This window comes from Dendropsophus ebraccatus, chromosome 5 (assembly GCF_027789765.1).
Source record: "Dendropsophus ebraccatus isolate aDenEbr1 chromosome 5, aDenEbr1.pat, whole genome shotgun sequence".
Taxonomy (NCBI): domain Eukaryota; kingdom Metazoa; phylum Chordata; class Amphibia; order Anura; family Hylidae; genus Dendropsophus; species Dendropsophus ebraccatus.
In genome coordinates, this window is record NC_091458.1 from 7,094,865 (window position 1) to 7,118,325 (window position 23,461).

General features: G+C 46.0%; 2 protein-coding genes across 4 annotated transcripts in view; both read left to right on the forward strand.

Annotated features, from left to right (window-relative positions):
- LOC138792213 (NACHT, LRR and PYD domains-containing protein 3-like) overlaps positions 1-16,982 on the forward strand; it is a 46,603-nt gene extending 29,621 nt beyond the window's left edge. Inside the window, exons 6-11 of the mRNA XM_069969355.1 lie at positions 1,022-2,720; positions 7,388-7,558; positions 9,116-9,286; positions 10,087-10,257; positions 12,643-12,813; positions 14,987-16,982. Of these exons, the coding sequence (XP_069825456.1) occupies positions 1,022-2,720; positions 7,388-7,558; positions 9,116-9,286; positions 10,087-10,257; positions 12,643-12,813; positions 14,987-15,074 (2,471 nt within the window). The 3' untranslated portion in view covers positions 15,075-16,982. The remainder of the gene's footprint in view (positions 1-1,021; positions 2,721-7,387; positions 7,559-9,115; positions 9,287-10,086; positions 10,258-12,642; positions 12,814-14,986) is intronic.
- A 3,880-nt stretch (positions 16,983-20,862) lies between these two features.
- The window catches only part of LOC138792217 (NACHT, LRR and PYD domains-containing protein 3-like), a 105,481-nt gene continuing 102,882 nt past the window's right edge, over positions 20,863-23,461 (forward strand). For 2 of the 3 annotated variants that reach the window (XM_069969360.1, XM_069969362.1), the window contains exon 1: positions 20,863-21,013. The gene's annotated coding sequence lies outside the window, so the exon portion shown is untranslated. Of the gene's footprint in view, positions 21,014-21,274; positions 21,301-23,461 lie in introns of those variants that run through there. The other variant, XM_069969361.1, reaches the window with a different exon arrangement.

The following is a 23,461-nucleotide window of genomic DNA, read 5'->3' on the forward strand; positions in this document are numbered from 1 at the left end:
CCAAACTAAGACGTCCCCGGCCTCCTTCCTCCATCACGTCTGTTTGATGAGAACAGCGGGCATCAAGCAGAGCGGCACCCAAGTGCCAGGGTATATACCATGCATGTACAGTAATGGGGAGGGGGGGGGGGGCGCCTCTGCGTGCAAAGTGCCTAGGGCAGCATGAACTCTAAATACAGGCCTGTGTAGAGGGGTGATTAAACCCGCAGCAGAGCAAAATCTCACATGTGTAAGTGGACAGGACACAGCAAGGAATTGCCCACCCACTTGGGAAGCCTCGAGAAGTTAGCTTCACCCAGTAGTTCAGGCCTGGGACTCGTACTACTAAACCTGGCAGTAGCTGAGCTGGTTTGGCAAAACGCGGTCTTTCTCTACTTTGCTTGTAACCGTGAGTACGAGGATTCTCTTCAGTACACTTAGTCACTCTCTACGCTATCCCGGCAAAGAACACTTCTACCTAGACAAGGTCCCCAAGACGGTCCCTTAAACTGCTTCTAGTCAAGCTAACCTTCTTCTATTATCTTCTTCCTCAAGTCACTACCTCTAGCACTACTGTCACCTATATCTGCACCTAGTAAGCTGTTTGTTACTGTAACCTGTATTGCACTGAAGTTCCTCAATAAAATTCACCTTCTGGTTAAATGCTGGCCTCATATTTTCCACCGCACCTGCATGCACACATTGTGCTGCCTTTACAAGTGCCAGTGCCTGTGTCCGGGGGGTGGGTAACCTTGACAAGTGCCCCGGAGAAAACACCAAAAGCCCAAGAGCTGTATACCACCTAAGCACCCCAGGCCACAGCACTGGCTGTAGAGAGTAGACTGGCAGGGATAGTGATGGGCAGATGATTACTGTAAAGAGTAGACTGTCAGGAATAGTGATTGGCAGGTGGTAGCTGTTGGGAGTCGACTGTCAGCGATAGAGATGGGCAGGTGATGGTCAGTGCTTCCATGAATAGAGTGCAGGACAATATATTCTGTAATGTTTTTATATTTAAACTTTATCTTCCTATTCCCTACAGATGTCCAGAACCTTCACAAGAAACATTTATATGATAAAACTGAGAAACTTACAGAGAACAAACCTCCAAGATGTAACCAGGAAGAGGAAAGCTTCTCATTATATACACGCTATGTGAACCTCATTGTTGTATCCACTGATCAGTTTAGGAAACGCTCTGGGAATGAGCTCATAGAGACCGGGATAAAACATGAGGAATATTTAAAGGAAACCCAAAATGAATTGCAGAGCATTTCCCCCAACAAGATGTTCCGCTGGTGTCACCGATCCAGACTTGTGCCACATATAGTAATGGTGAGCGGAGTGCCGGGTGTAGGGAAGACCACGCTGATTCAGAAGTTTGTCTATGACTGGGTGAGGGGCGATCTCTATCAAAGATTCTCTTTTGTCTTCTTCTTCAAATTCCGGGAGCTGAACAGACTGGATGAGGTTAGTCTGGAGACCATGATCCTCCAACAATACCCGTATCTGGAGCCGCAGATTGAGAACATCTTACAAGATCCAGAGAAACTTCTCTTCATATTTGATGGATTAGATGAAAGCAATCATACAATGGATTTCACATCCAGTCACTTGTTCTCTAATCCTAGAGAGCGCGGACATTGGGGTCAGATTGTGGATAGTTTGGTGAGAAAGTCTCTTCTTAATGGTTGTTCTGTTCTAATGACCAGTCGCCCGACCAGACTGGCATCAACTGATTGTGATGTTTTCCAGCGAATAGTAGAGATCATTGGATTTTTTCCAGAAGAACGACAGACGTACTTTGAGAATTTCTTCTCTGACCCTGAACTGGCAGAAAAGGCTTTTACTTATGTGAAGCAGAATGACACATTGTACACGTTCTGTTACCTCCCGTCCTACTGCTGGATCATCTGTACAGTGTTATCCAGGAGCTTCCACACAACAAGTAGTGATCAGCCGCCATCATTATTACCCAAAACAGTCACCCAGCTCTTTGCCATATTTGTCGCCAACATCCTGACCAATCACAGCCTGGAGAAAAGTGACGCTCAGAAGGTCCTGCAGTCCATCGGATGGATGGCAGAATATGGAGTCATGAATCAAATAATTATTTTCGATGAAAGAGATCTGGGTTCTTTTAATGTGGACAATAAGTCAAAACTCTTATCAAGTTTTCTGATGGAATCGGGGGAACCTGTGACCTATTCCTTCTTACATCTCACTGTTCAGGAATTCTTCTCTGCCTTGGTGCATTATGCTGATTATTCTCCTGAGAAGTTACAGCAATCACTAAATACAGCCCAATCCTATTGTGATGGACGTGGTGAGATGTTCCTCCGTTTCCTGTGTGGTCTATCGGATGGCTCCACCAGGTCAATGCTAACTGGATACCTGGACACACAAGCGGCTCAGGCCTCCAGAGATGTCATCACTTGGCTGAAGAACTACAAACTTGAAGAACAGAGGCTGGGGGAAAAAGAAGACAAGAAGCAACAGTTCCTCAGGACATTCTACTATCTGTATGAATCCCGGAATAAACCTCTAGTGCAGGAATCATTACAATCATACAGAAGATTAGACCTCTCTAGAGTTCATTTGTCGGCTCTAGACTGCACAGTGTTATCATTCATCATAGATACCTGTACAAATATAGAAGAACTTTATCTCAATGCATGTTCATTAGGCCCTGAAGGATTAGAGAGACTTGCACCAGCTTTACATAACCTGCGGGATCTGAGGTAAATTATTAATATCTGATACATTCATTGTCCTTATAACATTCCTCTGCTAATGTTAGTGAGGAGAGGGCTGAGGAGTAGACTGAGGATCCTCTATATATATGAATGAGAATCCAAAATATTCTATATATAATCGTATAGGCCCCACCATGGAGAAAAGTATAAGAGACCATTAGAGTAAACTATGAAGCATTGTTGTGTCTGTTATGTTGATTAATAACTCCAGGTTATAGCTTCAGAAGATATAACTGAGAACATGTGATGTGACCTTTAGGTCTATTCCACACAAGTGTAAAAGGGATGTCTGTAATATCATTTAATTTTCTGTAATAACATTAGTTTTCTGCGCAATGATCTGTAATTTATATCAGTACCTTACTTGCGTATATGCAACTTTTTGATCATTTTTTATCACAATTTTTCTGGATTTGATGCAATCAAAAAAGCACAATTTTGCACCTTTTTTTTTTGCACTTACGCCGTTTACCGTGCGAGATCAGGAATGTGATAATTTAATAGTTTGGGTGATTATGCACACAGCGATACCAAATATGCTTATTTATTTATTATTTATAAAATGGGAAAAGGGGGGTGATTGAAAGTTTTATTAGAGGAGGTTTTTTTTTTTATTAATCAATTTTTTTTCATACACATTTATTACAAGTCCCCCTGATCTCTCATAGAGATCAGTGTAGTATATGTAATAAAGCACTGATCCATTGGATCAGTGCTCTATTACTCTGGGCTGCATCAGAAAGATTTTCGCTGGACAACCCCTTTAATACTCTAGTCTTTGTTACAGCCTTCAGCAAGGATTAGCCACAAATTAAGCGAATAATACAGAAAAACTTACCCTTATTGATTCATGATGACGATCTTAAGGGAATGGTCTCACAAGATTGCAGATTGTCCAGCAGCCAAACACACGTCGGTGAATGTACTTTTACTTAGTGCTTTACGTCATCAAATTAAGCCCTATACTTATTTCAACAGAGTTTTTTCATATGCCAGTGCTGGATGTCTTTGTTGTCAATTTGTCAAACGAATATAAAACACCACAGATGACAAGACACACTTCATCCATAACTTATTACCTCCACATCCAATTAAGGACCAGGCCGTATTTTTTAAATCTGACCTTCCACTTCATGTTATATTAACTTTGTGACATTTAATCCCTTAACGACCGCGGGCGTAAATGTACGCCCGTTTGTGTTAAGTCACGAGCTTTGGGGGCGTACATTTACGCCCGTGGTTTCCACGATCGCTGTGTGTACAGACACAGCAATCGGGGAAGATGGCCTGCTATAATGTATAGCAGGTCATCTCTGCTCATCGGCACGGGGTGACCCGGAAAGCAATGGCGATTGGTGCTGTCCCAGACAGCACCAATCGCCATTAGTGTCCTTCGAAAAGTTGGCGCCGGTGCCACCCCTACGATCGCCAGGATCAAGACGATTAAAGTGTTAAAAAAAGTGTTACCTGGTTCTGCACCCCTCAGCTAGGTCGCTGAGGGGTGCAGAACAGGTTTGTGTACTGTAGGTGCACTATACTCACCTGATCCTGGCGTCCGGAGCGAAGATCAGCGGTCCCACTGCGTCCTCTTTTCCTCGTCGTCTAACTTCCACTCCCGTCGTCCAACTTCGGCTATCTTCGGCTTCCCCTGTCGTCTATCATCGACAGCTTCGCTCTACTGCCCCCTAGCGGCTGATCAGTGTATATTATACACTGATCAGTTGCTTTGGGGTAAAAAGAGTGTCATTTTTTGCGCCATGATCTGTACTTTCTATCAGTACCTTGATTGCGTATATGTGACTTTTTGATCACTTTTTATTACAATTTTTCTGGATTTGATGCGACCAAAAATGCACAATTTTGCACTTATAAATGTTTACCGTGCAAGATCAGGAATGTGATAATTTAATAGTTCGGTCGTTTATGCATGCGGCGATACCAATCATGTTTATTTATTTATTTTTATTATTTTTATTTATAAAATGGGAAAAGAGGGGGGGTGATTCAGACTTTTATTAGGGTTGTTTTTTTTATTAATAAAAACACTTTTTTTTTGTTTTTTTACTTATACCCCTGGGAGACTTCTAATATAACTACACTGATCTCTCATAGACATCAGTGTAGCATCCTTTATACAGCACCGATCAATAAGATCGGTGCTCTATTGGTTTGGCCTGCTGCAGGCCAAATCAATAGAATATCGAGCTGGGATCAGCGTCTTTCCGACACGGAGTCACGGGGTGGTAAGATGAAGGGATCCCCCCTCCACGATCGCATCGCGCCGGGGGGATCCCGCCACTAGACACGAGGGAGAGGGGCTGCAAATGACTTTTAAATGCTGCTGTCATGTTTGACAGCTGCATTTAACGGTCTTAATTAACGGGAACGGCAATCGGCCAGATAGCAGATGGGATCGCAGCAGATCAGAATGGGGTCACGGTGCGGCCTCCCTCTGAACTCTGAACAAGATGGTGCAAATGTACGTCATCCATCGTTAAGGGGTTAAGTGATTCTGAGAATGTTTTCTTGTGACAAAATGCACTTCATGTTAAAAGTAAATTTTGGTTTATATATTAACCCTTTCATGGTAAATAAAAAATATAGCAAAAAAAAAAAAGCATTTTTCAAGGTTTGAAATGTTTAGAAAAGACAGTTAGTACAAATGAGATTATAATTCACATTTACAATATGTCTACTTTATGTCAGCATTATTTGGTAAAGGTCCTTTTGCTTTTTAGGATGTTATAGGCCTTAGAAGTTTGGCCGGCTCCTGTACATCTATTTTATTGTTTTATGGTTCAATAAGTTTTTATTAAAAGAATTTGCAGGATAAACAAACATACATGGGTATATGCATTCAGCACATGGTAAAACAGGTTGTGGCATTAGAGAAAGCTTTGGTACAATAGCGAACAAGTCCAAGGGGTATAAAGCAAACAAGGTAAATCCAACTCGTTCAACATGGGCTGTAGAAAAGAAAATCAAGTCCGTAACTTGGGCCCTAAACTGGAGCCTCACAGTTAACCCTCGGAGTCAACTGCGCCTTTGCCCTAAAGAACAATAGTAAGGGCTAAACACATATACAAACCTCCACATACACAAAAACAATTGGGAAGGGGTGTAGAAGAAGAGAAGCTAGAGAATCCAAGAGAGGGAGGAAAGTGGGAGTGCTGACTATAGGTGTCCGTTGGAGAAAATGGGCAGAAAGAGGTTAAAGAAAAGGAGAGGGGGAAAGTTGAGCGAAGTAGAGAGAGGTGTGCGGGAGCCCATCACCGCCAGTGCCCAGGTAATCGGCACAACCTGCCCTGGGATCACGTATCCTCAAGGGAGTCATCGCCCGCCAGCCAACTAGCCATCTCGGTGGAGGACTGGAACATAATCCAGATCCTCTATTTAGTGGAGAATTTCTTGCTTATATTGTGCTCGTCTGCCCTTATTTCCTCCATTCGCATCAGATTTCCAAAGGCCTCAGCCCACATGAGTCTAGAGGGAGGAGTGGTTGACCGCCATAATCTCGGTATCATTTGCCGGGTTGCCAGGAGGAAGAAGCCCAGTAGGCCCTCCTTTATCTTAGGCAGCGAACCAGGTAGGATAGAAAGGAGGGCCATTTCCGGCGTCAAATTTAAGCTCTGGGAAGTGACCATGTTGTACAGGACCTGAACCCCTTGCCACAGAGAGTAAACAGGCGGGCAAGCCCACCAAATGTGAAGCATAGAGCCCACTGCCTGGGAGCACCTCCAACAGGTGTCAGGTATGGATGGGAACCATTTGTGAAGACGTTTAGGCGTCTGGTACCACTGGGTCAAAATTTTTCAGTTCAGTTCATGTATTCTAGAGGACACGGCAAGTTTATGGGTTAACGTAAAGGCCTTCAACCACTCCTCCCCAGAGAATACCTTTCCGAGCTCTCTCTGCCAAGCTAACTGGAAGCCCAACAGTTGGTCGTCCACCCCTCGGACAAAAGGACACCATACAATAGGGAAATTCTGTGTTCAGGAGGCTCTGCACCATGCATATCTGCTCGAAGGTGGTCAACACAACGTAGTTGACCCCGTAGTTAGAAGTAATGTAGCCACGTCCCGGAGGTGGTGCCCCTGTCTCCTTCAATGTCCCTTAGTGACCTCATTCCAGTGGTCGAAACCACATCTCTAATCCTAGGTGTGTGTGTGACGGACAGGGGGAACAGCGAAGATCCACTCAGCAGCCCAGGGAAATGGGGATTACCCAATAGGGATTATTTTATTATTTTAGTAGGCGTTGATCAATACTGGTTGATGTTGTTAAGTGAGAACTTTACTGAGATATTGTGTATCTCCAGACCATGGATCTGGTGTCAGTGGACATATCCTATAGCTGCCGCCATTCCTGACATCCATCACACATAAGAAGTGGCTTCTAGTGATGACATTTATGGAGGTTACTATCAGTGTATCTAATCCTATCATCCGGCACACACAAGAGGCGGCTTCTAGTGATGATATTTATGGATGTTACTAACAGTGTATCTAATCCTATCATCCAGCACACACAAGAGGCGGCTTCTAGTGATGACATTTATGGATGTAACTAACAGACGGGGCCATTTTCTCTACAGATTTTATTCTAACACTCTGTGGACGCGTCCCCCACATCTCTTCTTATCATTTTTACAGACTGGATAATAATGACCTACCAGACAATTCCTGCACCCAGTTGGCATTTGGAATAAAGAAAAACTGGTCCCTGAAAACCCTTGTCCTGTCTTATAACCATCTGTTTGGTCCTCACTTCAGTGACTTGGTGGAAGTTCTGTCCAGTCCAGACAGCAGGATAGAGATGTTACAGTAAGTACGAGAGTTGTATACAGGACTGAGCTATTTTATCTCTTACCCTTTTATGTCTATGAGAAAAACTGATGTCTCCACTGATGTCTCTCTGATTGTCTTGTCTCCTCATATAACTTGCCCACTATATGGAAAGAACAGGGCTGTAATTACAGAATCTAAATATGCCCCCTATAAACACATTGTATCAAAACTTCTGCTGTGTTCAGGCTAATTGCACCAGAATAGAGCACATTCCACAGTGAGTGGCTGCACTGTACAGACATTTTTATGGACAACATAAAATCAGATACAAGCAGTTATCACTTTGTGGGAATTTCCTAAAGTAACAAAATATAAAGGGACTCATTAACTAACATGCACCCCTGGCCTAAGCAGATTTGCACGTTCTCTGTGGGGCACACCAACCGTATCCCTCGCTCGCTTGATGGGCAGGCGGATGTGCGGCTAGGCAGGGAGGAGGCGTTGCCTCCTCCCCCAACAAATTTATTAAGGTTACACCTGGAAATAGGCATAAAACAGGCAAAAATCCACACCTGCCACTACCTCAGTGTGATCACTAGAGCCCCATTCACATGCTGTGCCATCTCTTCTTAGTCACATTCACACTTGACAATGTTCTCCACAACTCTTCTCAAAATAAAATTAGAGGAAAATGCCTAGAGATGAGGATATTGGAAGAAATTGCGCCAGGGATGAATAAATACATTTGTCCAGATGCCATACTATTCAAAGTAAATATTCTGCATAAATCTGCCACACTATATTTATATTACATCATCTGTTCATTTCTTTCTGTGTTCTGTATATACTGTATTGACTATGACCATGTTGACCATTCTACATTATCTGTATTGTATATATCTGTACTCAACATCGAAATTGCAACATCAAGAATGAAAAGGTGGATGCAGCCCGAGGACTGCCTGGAAAAAAAGGATACAACCTACATCCTGAATTTAAAAACACAGATACAGCCTAAGTTTACTTAGCGAATATGAGCACCACACATGGAAATACACAAACTTACACACCTTGGCATATTAACAGTGAAATCCTTATGGTTCTCTGAGGGATGTTCTGCCATACTAAATTCACTTAGGCAAGCAAATCATCAAGATCTCCTGCTGGCAGAAGATTGGTGACCAATGAGATGTTGCAGGTCCTCGTAGCACATCTACGCCATGTAGGCTGCTCACAGCATTAACAACATGTAGCCTGGCATTGCTGGGTTCAAAAGCTCTCCTGGGACATTTTGGAGAAATAGCCATACCACCAGTTCCTCTTCCAATCTCTAGCCATCACTGACAAAACTAATCTCTAGCCATCACCACTGGCAAAAGTAGGATTTATAACTGAAGAGGATAGATCTCTATCCCAACCTCCATTGTGATTTTGCTATGTAACATGATAGCCTTTGAAAACAGTGGTGGCATGAGGACAACGGAACACCTGTAGTTGGACACCTGGCTTGTAGCTTAATGTTGTGCCTTCTGATGATTTTATACTAACACTCTGTGTACATGTTACCCACATCTCACCTTTTTATTTTTACAGATTGGCTGCTAATGATCTAACAGACACTTCCTGCACTCAGTTGGCATCTCTAATAAGAAACAACCCATCCCTAAAGACACTTGACCTGGCTGGTAATCATTTGTCCGGTCCTCACTTCAGTCACTTGGCAGAAGCTCTGTCCAGTCCAGCCTGCACAATACAGGAATTAAGGTGCGTGTAAGATATTAGTACTGAGCATATCTGTCATATCTGAGCACTCAGCCTTTGATTCCCTACGCAAAACAAGAGTCCGTGGAGCCTCAGTTACGAGTCTCAAAACACGGGATAGCCAGATATCTCTAGCCTGTTGCCAACGGGGTGCCTCCATGATGGGGAGAGCACTACACCACCCTGATAAATAACCCCTTAAGTCCCACTCGGTTGCGAGTATTGGAACATAGACAGGGAAACAACAGGGTGGCCCCTTTTGTCAATGTCTAACTCAAGGACTCTTGTTTTGCATATTTAAATTTTTGGGGGCATCAGTGGAGACTCTTGATTGAGTACTTCATTGGAATTTTTTTCGCTGTTCTCCTTGAGTTCAGTGATTACTGTGTTTTGTTGTTTGATTCCCTACAGCCATAGTACAGTCTGACAAATCTGTTACATGATACCCAGAGAGATGTATACAGAAGCACAAGGGGACACTTGTGCAATTTCTCCAACCCTGGAATAAAATAAGAAAATTGAATAACTGAGAAGGTAGACTCTGGCTCTCAGAGACAATATACTGGAACCTGCATGCACCTTATTTTTCCCATAGATGCTGGGCTAGAGACTGCTCTCATTGATTGAGAGGCATCTGGTGATCAAATGATCTTACTCCCATACATGTGACTGGGTGCCATAATGATGACATTTATGGATTTTACTAACAGTCAGGAACATTTCTTTCCACATTCACAATTTACAGATATTATACTAACGCTGTGTGGACACATCACCCACATCTCATCTTCTTATTATTACAGGTTGGATCGAAATGATTTATCAGACACTTCCTGCCCCCAGTTGGCCTCTGTAATAAGGAATAACCAGTCCCTAAAGAGACTTTACCTGGATGAGAACCATCTGTATGGTCCTCACTTCAGTGACTTGGTGGAAGCTCTGTCCAGTAAAGCTTGCAAACTTATAGTATTACGGTAAGTATAACTGATTTGTACAGGACAATGCTGTGTGCTGCACAATTTATACATGGATTATCCCTTGGTATATGATGTGTCTATTGATGTCTGACTGTCTTAATTCCTATTAGTTCTCTCAATAGAGAAAAGAAGGCTGTATGTACAGTTATCTTGGCCCCTTATCACACATTGTAACAAAACTTCTACTATGTTTAGTTTACTTGCGGCTGTAATTGAGCACATCCCATAAAGATGAGCAACTGTACTGTACAGACATCTGTAGAGATAGCATTCACTTCCCTCAGATAAAAGGAGCCATCACTTCTTGGATACCCCGTAAAGTAAATATACCTCCAATATATACAACTAATACAATAAAAACTTTTTTCTATAATGTAAAAATTTCAGCCCGGTAAGAGGTGGGATGTCTTCAGCTCTCGGCGCACAGCAGCAGTGATTGGTCTTACCAGATTGTTAGTGATATGTGAGACATGGTAGTTGTGAGCGGGGGGCGTACTGTGAACAGAGAGGCTGGGGTCTAGAATAGGGCAGCTCCCGGTTACTTTTTTTTCCAGTTTTTACAGTCGGTGTAGGGTTTGTTAAGGAAAGAAGCAGGACATCCTTCAGCAGTACTCAGGGGTGGGAACTACAAGAGAATGTGAAACAATTTAACCACCACAGTCTGCAGGACCCAGTAAGGCGTCTGCATAAGCAAATGTGTGTACCCTCTAAAACTTTGTGAATTTATGAAGGGAGGACCAAGGGCAAAAGCTCTGTGCCACACGGCCCAAGAAGAACCTACCAATTTGAAGCAGTAACACGGAATGGGGTACCCTACCCTTGGTTTGGTAGGCCTTACTGATGGCTAATCAAATCCACTTGGGGATAGTAGCCTTGGAGCCTGCCAATCCCCTTGCAAGAATGAGGAAAAGGGTATCCAATTAACAGAAGGAGGAGGTGAGAAAGAGGTAAGTTACAGCCTAGGCGACATCAAGCTTGTTGAAAGAGAGAGTTCTCTCCAGTGAGATGGAAAGGGACAAAAAGAGGTGGAAGGTGGAAACCACCTTGGGCAGAAAAGAGGAAATGGGAAGAATTGCCTTGTCCTGCAGAACAATCAAAAAGGAAGAGCAACAAGACAGGGCCGCCAAGACCAATATTCGCTGAAGAGAAGCGATTGTCACAGTGAAAACCCATTTCCAAGTCAACATTCCTAGTGAGATCCCACAAAGAGGCAGGTGATAAAGGCGGTAACGCTGACTACAGTCTGTATTTGTGTGCAATACCTTGTATTAGAATGCATTCACATTCCAAGTAAGCTCTGGTGAATGCCGAGCATTGTTTGTGGATATGTAAGGATGTATTACATGGCCTGATGACTAATATAAACAAATCCCAATCTGCTAGATCGGCGCTCGCTTACTGAGCCTATTACACAACTGGATAATTGTGCAGCAAGGGCAGCAATATTCTCTCCACATTGACAATCTACAGATTTTAGTGTCAAACAAATCAATTTTATTGAAATGAAAAAATAATGCAGAATACAGCAAAGTGGCCTAAACACGGCCTGTACAAATAAACAGAGTATAAATTATCAGAGCGCAGTCTGATGTGCAAAACAAGACTATAACAAAATCAGGAGCCCAACATGTACAACAGAGAAAGGTAATATAATAAGACAGATCTGCTACATGTGAAGATGTAAACCAAGGAGCCCAGAGCTTCTCAAATGTAGCCAATGTGTCGCCCCTAATAGCAGAATTATTTCGGACAACAATATACTATTAATACAGTCAATAACTTTAAGTGCAACAAAGGCTGTTTCCAACTTGAAGAAATATGTATTCTAGCTGCCAGTAAGGTATATTGAGCCAGTTTAAAGGTCCGGAAGCGAAGCCTAGGTTTAATCTCAAAGAGGCAGGCCTGGAGGTTTTTACAGTATGGTCGGCCAATAATGTTCATGATCGTGTGGACTACTGAAGTCCAAAAAGCTTGGACAATTGGGCAAGACCACCAAATGTGGTGCATCGAGCCAGTAGAGACATCATAACGAGAGACATCAGGGTAGATGGCATGGAACCAGGATGGAACATAGTATGCACGATGTAGAACTTTTAGGGCTGTTGCAGTCAGAGAGACCTGCCAACTACCTTTGCTAAGAACCTCACTACATATTCTCCATTGCAATGGGGATAAGGTAATATGTAGATGGGATTCCCATTGGACCATGTAAGGTAGTTTTTGGTCTCCAGGTGGGGTTGTTAACATAGAATATAATAGTGACAGCATTCCTTTCCTGTCAGGAGAATTAAGTGCCATACGCTCAAAGTCAGTACAATCTACAAATTTTATACTAGCGCTCTATGGAGGCGTCACCCACATCTCATCTTCTTATTATTACAGATTGGGTGATAATAATCTACCAGACAGTTCCTGCACCCAGTTGGCCTCTGTAATAAGGAATAACCCCTCCCTGAAGAGACTTTACCTGGATGATAACCATTTGTCTGGTCCTCACTTCAGTGACTTGGTGGAAGCTCTGTCCAGTCCAGCCTGCAGGATAGAGGAATTACAGTGAGTATAAGAGATACAGTGTACAGGACTGGGCCATGAGCTCACTTATATATGCCTGTCTCCTCTCCTCTCCTCATATCTGCTCTCTATTTCTGGGGTCAGGAGTTCATCCTCACACAGCTATGGTCAGCCACATTCCTGTCATTAATAGTTTTTGTGTTGTGGTAAAGTGGCGTAAAAAATTAGATATTTCTAGTAAGTGTATGTTATCACAAAACATATTTGTCATATAGGCCGTGTTCACATCAGAACAGGGGAGCACATCTGTGGCATATGCGGGGATACCAGCAGACATGTATGTCTTCTATTTTTGTGTAGGGGCCCCCCAACTTTACTTCAACAGATAATACCTGGAAGAGAAGGATCAGGCATGATTTTTTGTGTGTGGGGGGAGGGGGGGTTAAGCTATGGTCAAACATGCCTTCACCAGATTGTGTATATAGTTGATCAGGAGAGATGGCTGTTGACTGAAAGTTATCGTATGTGTATGTGTATAGCCAGCTTATGTCCTTCAAATGTTGCCCCTGGTCAGAGCAAAGTTTACTGTCCATGCTGCCAATGGCCATTTGCTCTTTGCACCTATGCATGTTTCTTCCATGGCCATTTTAAACTGAACTCTGCACCATGAGGGCAAGTAGTATGTTCACACCCTTAGTTTTTACCTAGCTGGTAATAAAATAAAGGGCGGACCATACACACTAATTATTATTTATATAAAAAAAATACACAGTTTGTATCTTAATTAGCCAGACAAAAAAACAAAACAAAACAAACAGCAGCAGCCTAGTACTACCATGCTGAAAAGGGTAATTTATTTCAGCCTAATAATGCCAGCCTGCTTCTGCCCCAGACTCGGCTCTTCCCAGTACCTATAGAGATGAGCACTGGGGTAATTAGGCAGGTGTTGTGTTAGGGTCCAATATTCCAATCCGATCAGAGAGATGTCCAGCCAATAACAATACATTTCAGTGCCACACATAAGATTCAATCAGCCAACAAGCGAGCATGTTCCTGCCTGCTCATTGGCTGATCATTGTCACTTTTACACAGGCAGATTATCAGCCAAGTGAGTATTCCTAGGAATGCTAGTTGACAATAATCATCTTGTGTAAAAGAGCCCTTAGCCACTGTGGGAGCTTTGTAAGCATGAAAAGTGAGCATCGTCAAAAATGTAACACCCCCCCCCCCCTACACACACACACACACACACACACTCAGCCCAATAAATGGATTTTTAGCATTTTCACCCCCAAAACATTTTTTTCTTTTTCTTAAACACTTTGAATGCACAGCTATTCCACAAGATTATCTGTTTTTCAGAGTTATTGTATCTCAAAGGGTACAAGTGACAAAGCTGCTATCTACACTATTGACACTGGAAGGCTGAGTTGCCATGGGTTTGTATGCTGGCCAAGTTCCGTGCAGAAGCCCTAATGAATAGGCTGGCAGCATGCTTCTTTTACCCTGACTTAAATAATGGAAACTAGTCTATACATTGAATACAATAGAAAAATACAAAATCTACTATGACATATAGATAACCCTTGTCATTCTGATGTACATAAATCAGTTCCAGTGGTTGAACCCCACCAACTAGATATTTATCACCTGTCCTATTTATAGGTGATGACATTTAACCTTGGGATAAAGATCCTAGATCAGAGCTAAAGGCTTCTTTCTTAGGGTATGTACACACTACGGAATGCCGACGGATAACCCGTTGCGCATTCCGCAGCTCGCATTCGCCAGCGGACTGTGGTGGGCGGGCGTGTCTCCGCTCGTATCATAGACTCCATTCTATGCACAAGCGGATGCTGCTTCCCCACACATATATGCTTCCTATGTCCCTTATTACCTGCTCCTATGACTCCCTTCTCTCATCTTTAATACTTCCTATGACACCCCTTATATCTCTATGGTCCCAATCCCACATATACTTATCTCTACAGACTGCTTAATAAGGCCACCCTCCACCACATATACTGGTTTCTACATTTCCCTCACCCCCATGCTTTCCCTATTACCTCCTTTTTTTCTGTGTATACTATAGACTGCCTGCAATGACCTGAGAACGTCATCAGGACGGTTATTTCATGTCCTTACAAGTACACTAGGTCAGGACACAATCTTTACAATACCAAATCACTAACACTGTGAATTCTGTTCTGTTTAGCATGGAGCACAACAAGTTATCTGAAGAGGAGAAAGAAGAAATAAGAAAGATAAAAAGAGACAAACCAAATCTGAAGATATATTACTGAGCAAACAAGAAGCCGGATGTGATGAGCCGATGACAGGACTATCAATGGTCAATACTTCTTCAGAGCTCCAGTATTAGGAGGGTTTCTTGGTGCATTATGGGTAATATCACTGATCTACAGAAGATGACGAAAGTCTTGTATTATAATAAAGGTGATGTCCTGGGTCATACAGGAATGCTCTATCCCGACCAATGATATGTCCAGTAACTAAACACTGTATAATGCTCCTATCCCCAGGACTATGGGGTGTAGCAGTGATCTCCGGAGCAGAGGGTCCTGTATAATGCTCCTATCCCCAGGACTATAGGGTGTAGCAGTGATCTCCGGAGCAGAGGGTCCTGTATAATGCTCCTATCCCCAGGACTATAGGGTGTAACAGTGATCTCCGGAGCAGAGGGTCCTGTATAATGCTCCTATCCCCAGGACTATGGGCTGTAGCAGTGATCTCCGGAGCAGAGGGTCCTGTATAATGCTCCATATCCCAGGACTATGGGGTGTAGCAGTGATCTCCGGAGCAGAGGGTCCTGTATAATGCTCCTATCCCCAGGACTATGGGGTGTAGCAGTGATCTCCGGAGCAGAGGGTCCTGTATAATGCTCCTATCCCCAGGACTATGAGGTGTAGCAGTGATCTCCGGAGCAGAGGGTCCTGTATAATGCTCCTATCCCCAGGACTATGAGGTGTAGCGGTGATCTCCGGAGCAGAGGGTCCTGTATAATGCTCCTATCCCCAGGACTATGGGGTGTAGCAATGATCTCCGGAGCAGAGGGTCCTGTATAATGCTCCTATCCCCAGGACTATGGGGTGTAGCAGTGATCTCCGGAGCAGAGGGTCCTCTATAATGCTCCTATCCCCAGGACTATGGGGTGTAGCAGTGATCTCCGGAGCAGAGGGTCCTCTATAATGCTCCTATCCCCAGGACTGTGGGGTGTAGCAGTGATCTCCGGAGCAGAGGGTCCTGTATAATGCTACTATCCCCAGGACTATGAGGTGTAGCAGTGATCTCCGGAGCAGAGGGTCCTGTATAATGCTCCTATCCCCAGGACTATGAGGTGTAGCAATGATCTCCGGAGTAGAGGGTCCTGTATAATGCTCCTATCCCCAGGACTATGGGGTGTAGCAGTGATCTCCGGAGCAGAGGGTCCTGTATAATGCTCCTATCCCCAGGACTATGGGGTGTAGCAGTGATCTCCGGAGCAGAGGGTCCTGTATAATGTTCCTATCCCCAAAGCAGTGTCCCAGAACATGCAGACTACTACTCCTATTATGGCCATTTCTCTTGCTGTGTCAATGCCTGTTCTGGTAAGTGTTTGCACTGCAACTGCTGCTGGTTTTCCCCTAGTATTCTCTGGTAATGTGCATTCTCATGTGTATTCTCATGTATTCCTGTGTATTATTGCATTGTACAGTGGTATGCAAGGCTGTTGATCACGTGACCGTGCCAGTGCCCTGTAACCATGGTTCCTCCAATGGCCGACTAGCTCTGGCCAGGAGCAACCATGTGACCTCCCACTTCCTCCTAACAAGTTAGTCTTCCCCCTGCTTCCAAGCCAGGAGGATGTGTGTCGTCCCTCTCCTACCTCAGAGGAGTTGGACTTCTTCTTTGCAGCTCCCATTTCACCACTAGAAGTGTGGATCAGGTGCTCTGCTGTATTCAAGTCTTCGGCTGTATCTGCCTGCTCAAGTGTCCGGAGTCTTCTCTCTCATCTGGGTGTAATTCCGTTATCTCTCCTCATCGCTGCAAGGATTCACAGCAAGTATTATTCTCAAGCTAATCCACCCAGCACCGCTACTCTATCTCATACTCCTACTCCCATCATCCGGCACGTATTCTCACAGCCTATGCAGCACCACTCCTGCTTTATTTGTCAAAGCCTGCTATATACCCGGTTGCATCCGGACAGAACTGTTGCTACTAGTTACCTCATCTATAATAAAACCGCTGTTACTGAACCCTGGCATTGGTGTCCACTAACTGGTGCCCTGACTAGGTGCAGCGAGGAATCACATGCCCATCATCACCCGCAGATTTCACAGACCGGCCCTACAGCTGTGCCGCCCTCAGGCCTATACCGTGACAAGTATAACCCCTGCAGCTGCCCCGGTTATTGCCTGCTCATAACACCAGCACTGCGGAAGTGGCCCCCAGGGGCCAGGGCATCGCACCAGGACTATGGGGTGTAGCAGTGATCTCCGGAGCAGAGGGCCCTGTATAATGCTCCTATCCCCAGGACTATGAGGTGTAGCAGTGATCTCCGGAGTAGAGGGTCCTGTATAATGTTCCTATATCCAGAACTATGGGGTGTAGCAGTGATCTCCGGAGCAGAGGGTCCTGTATAATGCTCCTATCCCCAGGACTATTGGGTGTAGCAGTGATCTCCGGAGCAGAGGGTCCTGTATACTGCTCCTATCCCCAGGACTATGGGGTGTAGCAGTGATCTCCGGAGCAGAGGGTCCTGTACAATGCTCCTATCCCCAGGACTATGGGGTGTAGCAGTGATCTCCGGAGCAGAGGGTCCTGTATAATGCTCCTATCCCCAGGACTATGGGCAGTAGCAGTGATCTCCGGAGCAGAGGGTCCTGTATAATGCTCCTATCCCCAGGACTATGGGGTGTAGCAGTGATCTCCGGAGCAGAGGACCTGTATAATGGTCCTATCCCCAGGACTTTGGGGGGTGGCCGTGATCTCAAAGGGTCACCCACCAGTTTTGTTTTTAACCTATTTATTTTTAACCTATACTTGATGACACATGATGGAGATACTAATGATCAAATGATCGGTCACCTGACCACCAAAACCAATAAAGTAAGTGACTCTGCAACATCCCCTTCTGTATTTTCATAGGAATGAGTAAGTGCTGTGTAAAATAGGAGATGGCAGAATGTGTAAAAAACTGGATAGAGCAAAGTTGCTAGAAGCCTATGAACTCTATCTCGCAGTGCGGGTGTAAGCAGGAAACCCTCAGCATTCCACTCACCCCAGGTAACAAGGTCTGGGGCTTGTGTCACCCTCTAGGACGGGTCCCTCGACACTGGTGGACAATAGGTGGTGTGAAGACCAAAGAGTCCAAACACAGGCACAAGTATTCTCTCTACCCTTAAGTATTCTATTTCTACCTCTGAGGTTCCGGCAGAGCCCAGTACTCCTTGGGTTGGGACTCTCTCGATATCCTCTTCTCTGCTCTTCTGATCCTCTCTTCTACCTCTCATCGCGCAACTCAGTAAGCACAACTGCATCACTCCTTCTACTCTCAGTGCAGATCTGGACTCTAAAGTATAAAATAACCTATCAAGTGTAAAGTATTGTATCAAGGCAAAGCTGTATTATCTTCTGCCTACCTCAAGTGTCTTTAAAGTAAACAAGATTATATTTATGCTAAAGAGACTCTGTGATTCATTGCTAAGCACCGACACAGCCCACACACCTTCCTTGGGTCATCTCCCCTTTCTGTGGGTGGCAATACCAATAGTCCGGGTGGGTCATTATCCACTCTGGACCACCATAATAATTACCCAAGGGACCCGGCAGGTGGCCCACTAAAATAAAAGCAGGTGTGCCACCATACCTGTGTGCCCAACTGGCACCGGCATCACGACAAAATACCACCGGGCAGAACTCTACCTCGGCCAACCACCATAGGACTGGCGTGACGCTTAACCATGTGGCAAGTGACTGGCCACACCTCCACACCGGGGGTCACCACAGTGGATTCTTCCTCGCTTAACAGCTTCAGCTTGTCTGACTTCCCATCTAACATCACACACGTCAACACCAGCCTCATAGTCACACTTATAGTGACACATGGCGACTAACACCATATAATCTGCCAAATCAGGCGCATGTCGCCTCAACAATCGCCTGCACATCTCCCTGTGTTGTATGGGAGGATGAAGCAGTGAACAGACCAGGAGAGGGCAGGCTTCCTCGTGTTGCCATCTCTTTGCTTCACATTTTCCGCCATATTTTATAATGTTACGTAAGGTCTCATTATGGTGATTTATAAGAACACTGATAAGATACAGTCAGATATCACAGGGGACCGTATTATCACCAGTTTGTAGTTTCACTTCTGTCCTGACAATTTTGCGTTGCACATTGAAGCAAATGTCTGAAACGTCAACGGCCGCTTACATTAAAGGGATCGCTCATATTAGAGATTAAACATAATGTAGTAAAGCAAAGGACTGTCACATTGTGGTGTATAAATAAAGTTAGTTGTAGTGAGTGCTATATGGGATTATAACCTGTAATGTAATATCACAAATAGGTCAACCTCAGGAGTGTTACTGCAGGTCAGTGCTCTGCACCCTGTAGGACAACTAATACTCCCAGCCTGCCCCAGGAGTTGTAGTGTCCTCACAGAGGTGCGGGGTGTTACCTGGGTCATAGGAGACTGGGGGGGGGGGGGGGGGGGGGGCGTGGGGGGTGACAGCCGCAGTATGAAGACCACCAGACTGAAGAGACTGCACCGAGCCCACACCACATGCTGCACCGGGATAAAGGAGATGAAAGGTGAGAGAGAAATCCCAGGAACCGACCCCTGCTCCTCAATCCCCCCATATCCTTATGTGCCCCACATTATACTATGCACTAATGACTGCCCTATGCCCCCCATACTCTTATACCCCATTACCCTCATATCCTTATGTGCCCCACATTCTACTCTGCAGTAATGACTGCCCTATGCCCCCCATACTCTTATACCCCATCACCCCCATATCCTTATGTGCTGCACATTCTACTCTGCCCCCAATGACTGCCCTATGCCCCCCATACTCTTATACCCCATCACCCCCCATATCCTTATGTGCCCCACATTCTACTCTGCCCCCAATGACTGCCCTATGCCCCCCATACTCTTATACCCCATCACCCCCCATATCCTTATGTGCCGCACATTCTACTCTGCCCCCAATGACTGCCCTATGCCCCCCATACTCTTATACCCCATCACCCCCATATCCTTATGTGCGCCACATTATACTCTGCACTAATAACTGCCCCATGCCCCCCATACTCGTATACCCCATCACCCCCATATCCTTTTGTGCCCCACATTATACTCTGCACTAATGACTGCCCTATGCCCCCATACTCGTATACCCCATCACCCCCATATCCTTATGTGCCCCACATTATACTCTGCACTTATGACTGCCCTATGCCCCCCATACTCGTATACCCCATCACCCCCATATCCTTATGTGCTGCACATTCTACCATGTCCCCCATATCCTTATGTGCCCCCATATACTTGTATACCCCATCACCCCCATATCCTTATGTGCCCCCATATACTCATATACCCCATCACCCCATATCCTTATGTGCTCCCCATATACTTGTATACCCCATCACCCCCATATCCTTGTGTACCGCACATTCTACTGTACCCCCAATGACTGCCCTATACCCCCCATACTCTTATACCCCATCACCCCCATATCCTTATGTCTAACAACCCCCCCCCCCCCCCCCCGCTTCTTATGGGGGAGCTATCACCATGGAGATACGTGATATTACAGCAGGAGGAGGGATTAAAATCAGACATGACAGAAATCTCCTCACAATGGCTGTAAATTCAGTCGTTGTGTTATGAGGTGATCACCATGGTAACAGCTCATGAGGGCGGCCATGTATGTAACTGTATCTCAGCCAATGAGATACATCTCCTCTCAGTAAATCACTGGGCAGCCATGTATGTAACTGTACCTAAGCCTATGAGATACATCTCCTCTCAGTATATCACTGTCTATCCGCTCAGCACCGGAGCTCTATATCAGTCACACGGCGCCAGGACCGGCAACGAGACACTGATGGGTGTGAAGCTCCGCCCAGCTGCCTTCTGCTTCAATCACAGTGCACAGAGCACTGCCCGCCCCGCTGACTGACAGGAGAGACGTATAGCAGTTCCAGTGTACGTTATGGAGACCGCTGGGTATGATGACATCATTATTGGGAGGAGTTAGGGGCGGGTCATCCCGGCAGAGCTGGAGATTAGACGTGGCCGTGTAATCAGGTGGGAGGAGCTAGATACCTCGAACCAGAGCGCGGGAAAAAGCAGCGGTGACACGTGATAGGTAGCGATATGTGATATGAGGGGAGAGAGAGGCGCAGTGTGATGATAAATAAGGCGCATTATCAATGTCTTCAGGTGGGAGAGTGATAGAATATAAGACACATAGAAGGTTCTAGAAGAGAAGGTGACATGTATGAGGAGCTGAGGTATGGCGGCCATTGTCCCCCGCTGTCATGTAGTCAGAGGGCGGCTGAGGTGGAGCTGGGGCCCCGGGGGCCACAACCCAGGTGCCTGATGTTCCCCAGAGGGGATGAGCCCCACACAGAGCAGCTGCAGGTAGTGAAAGGAGGCCCCCCCCCCCCCCCGGCAGGCCTGTATTTAGAGTTCATGCTGCCCTAGGCACTTTGCACGCAGAGGCGCCCCCCCCCTCCCCCCTCCCCATTACTGTACATGCATGGTATATACCCTGGCACTTGGGTGCTGCCCTGCTTGATGCCCGCTGTTCTCATCAAACAGACGTGATGGAGGAAGGAAGAAGGCCGGGGACGTCTTAGTTTGGGGAATGGTTCTGTCCAGTGTTGGACTGGGGTACCTGGGGCTCACCAATATACAACCAGTGAGACACGACATGCTGACCCGCTTCTTTCCTGAATTCATCTGTATCTGTGACAAATCTCAGAACACCCTCCATTTATACAGCTCTCAGGGTATGCTGGGAGTTGTAGTCTCTGAGAGGACAACCCTTTAATAAATCACTGTGTGCAGAGGCTCCTGGTGGCTGCAATCTGTGGGTGACAACCATCAGCCCTAAAGGTCCAGCAACACATCTGTCTACAGCCGCAGTTATCATAGGATTGTACTACTTTACTACAACTCCCAGCATATCCTGAGGGCTGAAGACTGTCAGTACATGCTGGGAGTTGTAGTGCCTGCAGCTGTTGTAGTTGGATCCTAGGTGCATCATACACTGGATGCTTTGTGGCACATAAGAATACATAGATCTGTGGGGGCTCAGTGCAGGGAAGTGACCCCAGAACAGCACTAATAGGGGATAGAACAAAAACATCTCCCCCTATATCTTATTAGTGATGTTCTGGGGTCACTTCCCTGCACTGAGCCCCCACAGATCTATGTATTCTGATATGCCACAAAGCATCCAGTGTATGATGCACCTAGGACCCAACTACAGCAGCTGCAGGCACTACAACTCCCAGCATATCCTGAGGGCTGCAGACTGTTCTGGGAGTTTTAGTGCCTGCAGCTGTTGTAGTTGGGTCCTGGAGGCGTTGTGGGAAATCAGAATACATAGATCTGTGGGGGCTCAGTGCAGGGACGTGTCCCCAGAACAGCACTAATAGGGATAGGGGGAGATGTTTTTGTTCTATCCCCTATTAGTGATGTTCTGGGGTCACTTCCACACACTGAGCCCCCACAGATCTCTGTATTCTGATCTCCCACAAAGCCTCCAGTGTATAATGCACCTAGGACCCAACTACAACAGCTGCAGGCACTACAACTCCCAGCATTTACTGACAGTCTACAGCCCTCAGGATATGCTGGGAGTTGTAGTGCCTGCAGCTCTTGTAGTTGGGTCCTAGTTTAAAAGTTTGGGTTAGTGTACTGTAGTGACCGCAGGGCTGTGTCAGTACACTACCGCAAACAATACACTGACCCATTGAGACCTCAATGGTACACAGGCTCTGCACACTATAGAAGTGATTACAGTGCAGTTACTAATGACTCACAGGTGACGTCTTCTCGAATTGCTGTCGCTAACTTTTTGCTTTCTTCTCCATCTGGCGCAGCATCATGAAGACTTCTCTGACCATAACTCGTCTGCAGGCGGGCAGCTGGGGGTGACTGGGGCAGGAGGGCAGCTGGGGGTGACTGGGGAAGGGAGGCAGCTGGGGGTGACTGGGGAAGGGAGGCAGCTGGGGGGAGACTGAGGAAGGGAGGCAGCTGGGGGTGACTGGGGAAGGGAGGCAGCTGGGGGTGACTGGGGAAGGGAGGCAGCTGGGGGTGACTAGGGAAGGGAGGCAGCTGGGGGGGGACTGAGGAAGGGAGGCAGCTGGGGGGGGACTGAGGAAGGGAGGCAGCTGGGGGGGACTGAGGGAGGCAGCTTGGGGGGGGACTGAGGAAGGGAGGCAGCTGGGGGTGACTGGGGAAGGGAGGCAGCTGGGGGTGACAGGGGGAGCAGCTGGGGGAGCCAGGGAGAGCAGCTGGGGGGCAGGGGAGCAGCAGGGAGGGGCAGCTAGGGTGGCAGGGGAGAAGCTGGGGTTCAGGGGGAGAGGTTGGGGTTCAGGGGGAGCGGTAGGGAGGCAGTGGAGAAGCTGGGATTCAGGGGGAGAGGCTGGGGGCAGGGGGAGA